At 30.3% G+C, this 12,215-nt stretch overlaps 2 protein-coding genes and 1 long non-coding RNA gene across 6 annotated transcripts in view; 2 read left to right on the top strand and 1 right to left on the bottom strand.

Moving 5' to 3' along the window:
- Window positions 1–5,435, bottom strand: part of LOC111676641 (serine-rich adhesin for platelets) — a 37,795-nt gene extending 32,360 nt beyond the window's left edge. For 2 of the 4 annotated variants that reach the window (XM_046945115.1, XM_046945119.1), the window contains exon 1: window positions 1,029–1,586. The gene's annotated coding sequence lies outside the window, so the exon portion shown is untranslated. Of the gene's footprint in view, window positions 1–1,028; window positions 1,587–2,295; window positions 2,860–5,154 lie in introns of those variants that run through there. The other 2 variants (XM_046945116.1, XM_046945117.1) reach the window with 2 other exon arrangements.
- On the top strand, window positions 3,475–4,919 carry LOC124418519. The gene is made up of 3 exons (XR_006940055.1): window positions 3,475–3,889; window positions 4,160–4,362; window positions 4,440–4,919. It is a non-coding gene; the product is annotated as an uncharacterized LOC124418519 (long non-coding RNA).
- Window positions 5,436–5,954: 519 nt separating the features above from the next.
- Window positions 5,955–10,180, top strand: LOC111676609 (ubiquitin conjugation factor E4 A). Its single transcript, XM_023437571.2, has 4 exons — window positions 5,955–6,824; window positions 6,892–7,280; window positions 7,546–8,608; window positions 8,679–10,180. The coding sequence occupies exons 1-4, from the start codon at window positions 6,077–6,079 to the stop codon at window positions 9,512–9,514; spliced, it is 3,036 nt and encodes a 1,011-aa protein (XP_023293339.2). The 5' UTR covers window positions 5,955–6,076; the 3' UTR covers window positions 9,515–10,180.
- The last annotated feature ends 2,035 nt before the right edge of the window (window positions 10,181–12,215 follow it).

The raw sequence follows: 12,215 nt of genomic DNA, 5'->3' as shown, positions 1-12,215 counted from the left end.
CTGACATGTTTTTCAAAGGTAACTTGATCAAAAAAAAAATCAAATAATACTTTGGTTAAAAAATGTAATGAAAAACGTGTGTTAAGAATTTTTCGATCTCACTCCTTATTTTCTGCGTCATTAAATGCAAACGGATACTTTCAGCATTACACTTCGTCAGAAATGTGCCATGTGGTTATTTTAAGCACTACATGTTACTATCAAAGTGGCATTTTTAAAACATTTAATTTATATGTAATTTATTTTCATAAACATCATGCGAAAATTTATCAAATGTGAACTATTTATTACAATGGTTAAATGTGGTTTACGTTAATGCATAATTTCGACCACTTTATTTACCAATGGTAACTAGTTAGTTGAAAATGTGGTAATAAAACTAGTGAAAAGTGCAAATTGGCACTTTTCGTACTAAAGGGTAATAGGTAGTACTTAGTAATTTTTCAAATACACTTTATGTAATTTTGAGCATTAAGATGGTATAGGAAAGTTTACAGTTAGGAACTAGCACTGGTGATTTTGGTACTAGTAAAATACAAGTTTGGTACTAGTTGCATTATGTAGGAAATTCTAGTTTTGACCAATTCTTTGTACTTTTTTATAGATAAAAAATTATTTAAAACTAAAAAGTTATAAAATTTCATCAGTGTGCGAAAAATTTTACGCACATTTCCACATAAATATAATAGCTATGTGTATTTTAGTTGCTTTAGTTTTAGCCACCAGTGTATGTATATATGCACATGTAATTAAAAATCAAACATTTACTACAATTTTTGATACATAGTCTACATATGTACATACGAATTATACTTCATACATAGATAAATACATGTGTATTTACAAAAATGACTTTAAACAAAAACATTACACATGTGAACAGCATGCGCATGACAAAAGAAAAAAACTATAGTAATAAAAACATATTAAACATACGAATAAACATACATGTATGAGAAAAATGCAATGAAATGAGAAAAAAATCAGAAAAAACACTAAGAATAAGACTAAGAGAAAAACAACATTACCTAACAACATGCAATTGTTTTTATTTATTTTGTGTTTTCTTTGTAAGTTACTTTTAGTTTGACTTTGTTTTGTTTGTTTGTTTACTTGTGTGTTTATTATTTGTTTTTGTTATTGTTGTATTTATCTCCCACTATATTTTGTTTTTATTTTTCTTATTGAGCTCCACACATCACTAAAGTTCACATTCACATTAACAAATCTATCAACAAAACAAACTTGATGATGACAATTATTTAAGGTAGATAAAAGAAATTCAATGTATTGAAAAACAGATGGAGAGACAAACGAGGCGTATTATTAAGGTTATTTATTAATTTGTTTGTATTTTTTTATAATGTGCGATTCTTCCTAGATGTTTTATTAAAAATTATGTTGTTTACTTGTTTTGTTTTTTATTTTATATAGACAGTCTGCTTAAACTTTGTTGGTAAAAAATATTTTATTTTTGTGTATAAGTTGCGCGCGCGTTGTTACTATTTTTACTTTTTTTTTTTTGAAAATATGCGTAGTTTTTTGTTTTTTTTATTTTGAATTATATTTTTTCTTTTAATTTACACTTTGTTTTTATTTTTCTTTGTTTACATTTTCACTTGACTTTTTTGTTATTTATATGACTTCTATAATAGAAAACATATGAAAATGAAAACAAAAAATTGTTTCTATATTTATTTAGTTTTGCAGTATATTTTTGTAAAAATTAATATTATTAATTATTTGTTTTATTTGCACGATTTTTATCACCTGAGTAATAAATGATTGCTAGTATTCACACTCACTCACAATCCCATACAGACTCGTTTACACATACACTGTGGGACAACAAAATGACAACACACATGGAAAATTAAAACATAATTTAGTATGTTTGTGTGTTTAAGAGGTTGTATTTTTATTTCTTTTGTTTTCTTTTTAAAACCCTTCAAAAATAATATTTTTTTTGCGTTAGCACTTGTATTTATACTTCTTGTTTTTTATTCAAATTATTTTTCTTTTACGTTTTATTGGGAAGAGTAAAACTTTATTTTAGTACGACTTTTTTATTTCATTTTTTTTTCAAAGTTCTCTGTAAATTCGACCTTCTTGTGGTTACACAATTTCAAAGACGTTTGATTACTTTTTCACAGACGATTTATTTTAGTGGGCCATAAAGAATGCTTTATTGGCATTTATGAACTTTATATTTTTTTAATTTGGATTATATTTGTTGCATGTAATCTTTTCTTGATATATTTTTGTATTTATTAAGGTGAAAAAAATATTTCGTACTTGCACAGAAAACGCTATTTTCAACCGACGACCAACCACAATGACGGCGAAAAACCAAAAGACAGAATTGTGAGAGCAAACACAGGCAAAAACGAATTTAGACAGCGTTGGAAAATAGTGTACATTTTTTAGTACATTTTTATTTTGTTTGTGGATCGTGTTCGTGGTTTGTCACATAAATTTCAATTTATAAATTTTAATTAAAATAGGTTGGCGTTGTGACTGTTAACAGAAATTATAAACGAGTAACAATTAATGTTATTATAAAAACATTTTATTTTCTTAAATTTTTGTCATTAAGCGATTCATTAATTATACTTTTTGCATTCACAATTCCCTAATACATTAAATTCTTTCGGTCCCTCATTAGCAGGGCAAGGATTTTTATGCACTAAAAAATATGCGCTTATAATATGCACTATAAAATGGGAAAATATGTACTAAAAATGTAAAAAATGCGCACATAAATATTTCTTTTGTAAGGTCCATATTAACAGATATTCAAATCTTAAGTTTTTGACAGCAAATATATAGGTTTTTATTTGTATAAATTATATATCTTTCCATTTTTATCGTTTGGTAATGTTTTTTAAGTGAATTATGGACGTGAGAGAGTTTTAAGAACAAAATTTCATCAAGTTATCTTTTTAGATGGACAGATGTAGAAATTGATACTGAACCGATACTTAAAGGAGCAATATTTTTGACGCTACAGTTAGCAGCACAAACTCAAAATACCTTTCGCGCTATTGTGGTATTAAAAATTAAAATAAATCTATGTAAAATTGTATTTCATAGAACCTAGTATTTTGTCAAATTGAAATTTATTGATGTTTATTCAAAAAATTTTAAATGTACATAAATACCAAATTTGTTGTAAAACAAAACAATTTGTTTTAGAAAAATTAAAAGATATGCAAAATATGCTATAAAAATTTTGAAAATATCGATGCCATTTTGTAGCAAATTCTTTGATTCCAAAAGAAAACTAGTTAAAAGTAATTTTGAGTTACTGACTACAAACATTCTTTTGCATAGAAATCCTTTCCCTGCTTATTAGATATAAATTTGTATCTTTAAAATAAGAACCTGTCATTTTATTACATAGACGTATATAATAAAATATACTAGGCAATTGGTTTATCGTCAATAAAGTATTAAGTTTTTAAAACAAAATTCTCTTTTTAACTAGATGTTTTCCATATAAATCTAGTTCCAACTGCAGCACTTTTCTAGCTTACTTTTTACCCCCTAGCTTGATTTCGTTCAAATTTCTATATTGGTATTGCTACCTTTTCGTTAGGATTGCATTCCATATGTCCAGATTGGTTTTAAAACTATCTTATGCTGAATCCAGTCAAAGCCTAATTCCGAATACAGGTTTATTAGCCAGTGTAGACTTGGCTTCTATGTGTCGGCGCCAAGTGAGAACCAAATTATGTAACGTTATCAGACTGTGAAATGTTGACATGGTTTGGAGTCACTGTTTCTCCAGTTTTTTTAACCACATATCCACAAGTCTAAGAAAGTGATCCAGCTTTTTTGAGCCCACATGGAACTAAGGATAGCAGAGTCAAGGTAGAGCAGAGCAAAGGTAGAAATAGCTATAAAAATATATATGTGTCATATATATATTTTAAAATTGGTTGGAAACTAAACAATCATATCAATTCGAATCGGAATTTTCAACGATAGAAAATTTGATTAATAATTGGATTGATGGTTTGGTTTCAAGAAGAGTTAGGAATCTTAAGAATAATTAAGAACATTTTAAAAACAATCCCCTATGTAGACACCTGAAAGGGATCTTCCTAACAATTCCAGAATTCTTTTTGTGAAACCCCACTAAACCTTCATTTTCCAGGACGGTGACCAAAAAAGGTTCACGGTGACCCCAAAAGGATCACTATTAAAAATCGTTGTCCTCTTCAGAGCAGCGGCGCTGTACATTCTCATAAATTAAAATGGCGCAGACGTCTATTGTTCCCAACTACTTCAACATTACTCAATAAGATATACCTATGACACACAAGGAATAGAAGATCAAAATGTATAATATTAGAAAAGGTATTTTTTTTAACATTTATGGAATTAGAAATTATTAAAACGTTTTTATATTTTTGGCCTGTGGAATCTTTTAATAGAGAATTCTAGTCGTTTCCTAAATGTTTGTTACCATTATAAGGCTTCAATACTTTAAATGGATTTTCATTAAAAATAAGACCTAAATTTTGCACAAAATGAAATCTTTTCAACAAAAGTCTATGATCTAATGAAAACGAAATGAAAATATTTAACAAGTTGTGAAATCATAATAGCCTGCCAAGACAACACCTGAATTTTTGGTGGATGGTGATTGTTGGTACTTGTATTGATAAAATCTAGGATATTTGAGTATACACAAACCAACATTGTAATTTTTTTTATATAATATTGAAGAATATCTCAACTTTATTCTCGCAAAGAAAAATCATCGAAAAATATAAACAATTTTATTAGATTATTAATGATTCTGCAATTTAATTCTAATTGTAATAATTTTTAATTTTAGTTGTTCATGTTGTTTTTGTTACTGCTCATTTACAGAACAAAAACAAACATTCGATAAAAAGCAGATTTGGGGAAGAGCAAGAAAGGTGTATGTATGTATGCCTGTGTGTACAGGTATACATCCATGCATGTAATAACTCACACATGTATATACATACATACATATTTACATTGCGTACACATTTTGCAAAAACAATATTTTTATTTTATAAATTAATAAAAACGTCACAAATTTTTGAAAATTAATTTTCCATTTTATTTTTGTGGAATTTTTTTGATTGTTTCACTTTTTCATTTACTTATACATACTTTTTATTTGAAAAACTTTGTTTTTTGTCTAACAAAAAATCTTTTTCTGGCACACAAAATAAGAATTTGCAGATTTTTTCATACAGTTTTATTTCTTTTATCGAAACTTTTTCAATTCTTTTTATGCAGACGTAATTCTTAGACGGCAAATTTGTTATAGATATTTTTTCTACAGCGCTCATTAATTGCTTGTATATATTTTAAATTGGTTTTGGTTGAAATTTTCTCAATAAAAAATGCATTTTAAAAACAAAATTGAGAAAATATTTTCCCAAAAAATCAAAATTTTTTCACAGGCTCCAACACATTCGAACAACAAAAAAATTCTACTGACGGGAAAATTAAAAGAAATGTTATAGAAAAATCGTGTAAAAGCAAACAAAGATTACGGCGAAACTCAGAGTTGCTTTTTGTGTGGATGGTGTTTTGCAGGTAAATGTTGCCAGATTGTTGATAAAAATAAAAAAATTATATATATAAAGAACCATTAAATCAATCAAATTTGACATTATATTGCGTTTTCAACTACCGAGGTATATTAACTCTCTGGAACTGACGCGGTAGTCTGACAGACGCAAAAAAAATCAGAAAAATTATATATTTCAATTTGTACCTTGTCAATACACATTGTTTAACATGCATGAGATCTTAGAATATATAAGCTTTCAAAAAATGGAGTTTAGCAGACACCACGTCGGTCTCAGAGGGTTAATTATAAATAATAGCTTTATTAAAACCTTGAAGTATTGCTGACACCGATCTGGCAACATCTTTTTGAATACTATTTAATAAAACTTTAAGTACTAATTTTCCATCCCTGACTGACAAAAAAATAATCAAAATAATTAAAAGAAAAAAATAAATATTTTCACCTGAAATTATCTTGAAATCATCCAGAGTTCTTATTGCAATTTTAGATATTATGGCAAATACTGACAATCCATTTGCTGCACTTTTGGGTGAAGTTAAATCTGGAATAGATAAAAATCTAATTGAGGAAATTTTCCTATTTACATTGAAAAAAGATCAATCATCGTCGACAAAGAGGGCTCTCTTATGTTTGGCTGATGTTATTGTTTCCGATATCGGCGTTGGCACCGAAATGGGTGAGGAACTTTTGGGTCATGCCATATTCGAGCGTTTGATGTTGACAGACACCAAAGACTACTTAGTTGCTGGTCCACAAGCAGAAGATGCTTTGGAAATTGATACTATAATATACCTGCACCGAGCATTTGTTGCTTGCGAACTAGCTAGACAAAGATACCCGGAGCGTGGTGGCGAATGCGACAAAATTAATTCACTTATTATAACAAATGCTAGCACTTGTATGCGTCAGCCAGATTTATATCCCGGCCGCAGTATTTGGCAGCAGTGGAAACAATTAATGGAAAATTCGGAAAACACGGATTCCACAGACGTTATGGATTTCTTGGTACAGTGTATACAAAAAATATATGCTGACGATGAACCTCTCGAAGCACTGGGAGCTTTAAAAGCTAATTTTTATCCATTATTGGGTAAAATTCAGACAGATATTAGCCAAGCTAATTTAATAACATTGAAGAAAAATGTTTTTTGGTTATTAAGTTTCTTCGTACGCGACAAACGTATACCCCAACTGGGTGATGTTCTAATTGACTACACTATGCCTAATCCGAATACCAATGGTTTGTTTATTAAATAAAATATTAAATCAGCTTGGAAAATTAATTTTTTTTTCAATTTCCTTAAAAGGTGGTGCTTACATGGACACACTTTTCGGACATTTGTTTAGTTTATCGATTATGCCAAAAAACCAAAATGGACCTTATGAGTTTTTCAGTGAATTGAGTTTAGAATCGAAGAGCTCAGATCCCGCTTTATGGCAATGTATGTCTAGTCATCAAAATGAATTGTTTTCTCTCATAAAACAGCTGTTGGTGCAAAGTCCCACTAACAAACAGAAAACTCTTCAGTGGTTTGCTAAATGTTTGCATGCAAATGTTGCGCGTGGCCATCTTTGGAACAATTTGAATGCTGGCCTTAATAATTTTGTTCATCAAAATGCCAGTGATGCATTTATGATCGGACTGACCTCTGTTCTTTTGCGTTTATGTGCACCGCTTTGTGAGCCCTCGATGAAGGTATGTATTTTATTGTTTTGTCAATACAATATACGAGACGCAAATTATGTTTGTCTTAAATACATGTTTAGTTTAAAAGTCATGAAAAGAAAACCTACAATATATGTATATTTTTAAGGTTAATTTTATAATTTGTATATAATTAAAAATAAAAATAGGACATAACTTCGAATTAGATTCTTCGCTTTAATATTAAATCCAATCAAAAATGTTTAGCAAAGTAAGAATTGAATATCGGTGTAAATATCATGTTTCTCTTTATTAGGTGTTATTAGTTGATCCAACATACTGTGCTGTACCTGAAGATGAACGTCAAGCTAAACAAGTTAATATGATTAAAGCATTCGAAGAGACATGTTTACTGCCAACCGAGGAGAATACAAAACGTGTAACTGCAGAAAAATTCAACTTTGTAACCGAGCTCTTTTTTTTAACACATAAAGCCTATGAGTTAAGTTATCGCGCTAGCATTGAACGTTTTACGAGAATGACACGGGAGCTTCAAAATTTACGAACAGCTTATCAGGATGTTGCCAATACTGATCCTAACAACGATATGGCCAAAAACTTGTTGCGCATGTTAAAGGAACAAATGCAACAGTATCTATGCTTGCGTAATTGTTTAATGGAACCAGAAAATGATACTGCCATTCTAAAGTTTTTTGAAGCCTCAGCTGTGTGGCTGACAGAAATTGCACTCGTTTCTGCCGAAGAATGTGATAAACAATTGAAGGAGAGTCATGATTTTGCACCCCACACAAAATTCAATAGGGAATTACCAATAAAAGTTGAATTTGTACCGGATACACTGCGTTGTGTACCAGAAAATATTATCGATAATATTGTGGCCTATTTAAATTTTAGTCGTCATTTCCCTCCCGGTCAATTCATACAAATGTATCCCTCATCGCATGATGCCTTTTTTAAGATGATTGTCTTATTCATGGGCAGTTCCGAGTTGGTGAAGAATCCTCATTTACGAGCCAAATTGGCTGAAGCATTAGAGTTCTTTTTACCAAAGCGTTCCACAAATGGCACATTCCTTACGCATGTTTTTGATAATCATAACGAACGCTTAAAAGTTGTATCTAGTTTGCTAAATGTTTTCGTATCAATTGAAATGACTGGTCAATCGGTGCAGTTTGAACAAAAGTTCAATTACAGACGACCCATGTATGCCATTATGGAGTATTTGTGGAGTAAAGAAGAATACGTGCAATGTTTCCGTGATCTAGCAACAGAGGCTGAAGCTAATATGGAAGCAATTGAACCGCCATTATTTTTGCGTTTTATAAATTTATTAATAAACGATGCCATCTTTTTATTGGGTAAGACACAAAAATACACAATTGTATACTTGACATCAAACTTAACAATAATGTTTTTGTTCTCTTATAGATGAATCTCTCAACAATCTACAACAAATTCGCCAATTGCAAGAGGCCCAAAGTAATGATGAATGGACCAATTTGCCACACAATGAACGACAACAACATCTTTCCAATTTACACCATCTGGGCATGCTGGCGCGTTTTGATAATATTCTTGGTCGCGATACCATAAATGTTCTAAAACTTATAACCACTGAAATCAAAAGTATATTTTGCCACAACAGCATGGTTGACCGTATAACTGCTATGTTAAACTATTTTCTTTTAAATCTGGTCGGTCCACAAAAGGAGAAATTCAAGGTTAAGGACAAGAAAGAATTTGAATTTGATCCTGCCAATACAGTGTTGGAAATTTGTCATATTTATATTAATCTTAGTAGTAGCGACAATTTCTGTTTGGCGGTTTCTCAGGATGGCCGCTCATACAGTTCGAAATTGTTTAGTTATGCCGAAAATATTTTAATACGCATTGGTGGCGGCCAACTTATTGGAGAAATGGCAGAGTTTGCCGAAAAAGTACAGAAAATGGAAAGACAATATAAACAGGAGCAAGAATTTATGGCCGATGCACCAGATGAATACCTTGATCCTATCATGTCTACACTAATGTTGGATCCTGTCATTCTGCCCAGTTCTAATGTAACTGTTGATCGTTCTACTATTGCTCGCCATTTATTAAGCGATCAGACCGATCCGTTTAATCGTGCACCACTAACTATGGATAAAGTAAAGCCAAATGAAGCTCTTAAACAAGAAATACAAAACTGGTTAGCTGAAAAACGTGCTAACATAGCTGCAGCGTCTGTTGAAAAAAGCAATGATGCAACAGATGCCAAAAGTTGAAATTATTTTAACAACAACCCTCTAAACAATTAGCCAAAGACAACATCCAATAAATATTGATATGTGTGCTTGTATTGTTGAACACCTACAAACATCCCCTCTCTCCATCTATTGTTGTGTTAAGTTTTAATTGTTTTTTGTTTTATTTAATCATAAAATTTTATGTTAATTATCATTTATAATTCCGGATTATTGCAATATTATATTTTTGGTTTCGTTGTTTAAATACCTACATAGTTTATATATACATACATACATATATATGTATGGTGTATGTATTTTATATTCCATTATTTAAATGTTATTTATAATTGAGTATAAAAAATAGATTTACTTTAATTTATGAATTCCACATTATGGCATAATATGCTTATGCGCATACATGTATATAAATATGTTTAAATATATACATTAGAATGGGTCTGGTGCCATGCAAATTGCGGACAATTTCATCACTTCAAAATAATATAATATTTTTAAAACCATATATATTTTTATGGTAAATTTTAAAGCATTTTTAAAAACTACAAGAGATCCGATGCGTTACAGTTATAAAATCGCCTTCTAACTAGTTTTTTTTTTTTATTTCAGCCCAATATAATGTTCATATTATGAAACAGTTTATGCATTCGATTATTGTTTATGATATATTTTTATATTTTATGTTATACTTTAAAGTTTTTAATGTTGATTTAAATAAATTATGTACATGAAAAATTCTAACTACTTAGGGCGAGTTTTTCTGATAAAGATAATCTTCATTCTTTGGTTAAAACTGGTTTAATATATGTTTTGTGTTTTTCAGTTATCAGTAAAGTTACTTATTATCTTAGTTTAACTGAGTGTAATTGACCAATTAAACACAAGTTATAAGTGAGAAAACACAATGAACAAAAACAATAAAACAATGATTTCGGAAGAACAAAAATTTAATATTTTAAGTAAATTGCAATTTGCAAAATGGTAAAGGTATGGGAGATTAGGGAAGGGAAAGGACATAATGGAGAGAACATTGAACATGGATAAAATCGGTCCAATAGTTTGCCTAGGCTCCAACAACCCTGCCCCCCGAATATGGCATTTGGGTTCATAATTAAGTTAAATGTTCTATTATGTCAACAAAAGTCGGCAAAACTTAGTTTTATAGAACTTTTAATGACATTACCTATTTTTGTAATGATCGGGCCTCATTTCACCATAGCCCTATACAAACTCCCTTCAGAAAAGGACTTGATGGTCAAAATTCACCTATAAACACTAAAAACATTTTTAAATTCTACATAAGTAACTTTGAAGTAGATGTGAATTCCTCTGGCAACATTTATAATGATAAGCCCATATTTTCCCCTCCTCCCCATGTAAAAAGTCTCTTTTTTGCTCAAAAATAAGTTAAAATATTCCGAAATAAAGTTAAAAAATAAATCAAAAGCTTTATTTTTTAAATAATCCCCATTTTTAACATACTGACTGGTGTAGGGTATCATATAGTCGGCTATGCCTGACTATACTAGTTTTTTTTACAATTGTAATGTTACAAAGTCGATTTTGAATGTTTGGATAGTTAAACCGTTGGCGTTTTAGGTGACTTGAGGTACTACACTTGCGGTATCTATAAGGATCCAGAATATATATACTTTATAGGGTCGAAAAATTATATTATAGAAATTACAAACGGAATGACAAACTTATATATACCCTTCTCACAAAGGTGAAGGGTATAAAAACAATGACACGAAAGTTGTTTCCCAACTCAGACCTGAATTACAAAGGCGGCTGACTAAAAAAGATGGCGCGAATTAAAATCGGCTGTTACTAATCAACTTAAAAAAAATATTTTTTATAACAAGTAGGAAAGTATAGTCGGGCATGGCCGACCATATAATACCCTACACCATGACTATATTTTAAATTTTTTTTTTTATAAAGAATCTTTTTTGTTGAATATTACCATAATTCCAAAATATTTAAGCAAATATTAAGCAAAAATGTCTAAATGAGTCTTTATATAGGTCATATATGGGCCGATCCTCGGTAAATTTGGGAAAAGGATATATTTTTAAATAACAGTTAATTTTGTTGAGTTTCATTACGATACAAATGGTTACAAGTCAATTTTAGACGTTTAAGACATTTTTTGAAGGGGGTAAAATAATATTTGACGTAATTATGGCATAAAAAGTTCAAATCGGGAGGTACGGTTGTATGGGGGCTAAGTGAAATAATGGATCGATTTCAACCATATTCAATAGGCTTCGTCCCTGTGCCAAAAAATATGCTTGGTCCAAATTTCATCAAATTTTCTTGAAAATTGCGGCCTGTACCTTGCGCACAAGGTTTACAATGACGGACAGACGGACGGACGGACGGACATGTCTTAATCGACTCAAAAAATGATTCTGAATCTATCGATATACTTTAAGGTGGGTATTGGACCAATATTTTTGTATGTTACAAACATCAGCACAAACTTATAATACCCTCCCCACTATAGTGGTGTAAGGTATAAAAACGGAGACTGTTGTAACAGTTTTGCTGCTGTTGGAAGTTTCCCCCGGTATTATACAATTTGAATTATCATTTTAAAAGTGTTTGAAGCCGTGTCAGATCAGAAATTGTAAAATCGGCTGTTATAATTCAGCTTTCCAAAAAATTTCTTTTGAAAAGACTCTGTTGTTGTAACAATGTTGCTGCTGTTGGATGC

The sequence above is a fragment of the Lucilia cuprina genome, chromosome 2, assembly GCF_022045245.1.
Source record: "Lucilia cuprina isolate Lc7/37 chromosome 2, ASM2204524v1, whole genome shotgun sequence".
NCBI lineage: Eukaryota > Metazoa > Arthropoda > Insecta > Diptera > Calliphoridae > Lucilia > Lucilia cuprina.
Note: the sequence above shows the minus strand (reverse complement) of the source record. Positions and strands in the feature narration are given on the sequence as shown.

Coding starts and splice junctions, on each gene's coding strand:
- LOC111676609 (XM_023437571.2), top strand. CDS start 6,077: ATGGCAAATACTGACAATCCATTTGCTGCACTTTTGGGTGAAGTTAAA. Junction 6,825..6,891: donor GCCTAATCCGAATACCAATG/GTTTGTTTATTA, acceptor TTTCCTTAAAAG/GTGGTGCTTACATGGACACA. Junction 7,281..7,545: donor TTTGTGAGCCCTCGATGAAG/GTATGTATTTTA, acceptor TCTCTTTATTAG/GTGTTATTAGTTGATCCAAC.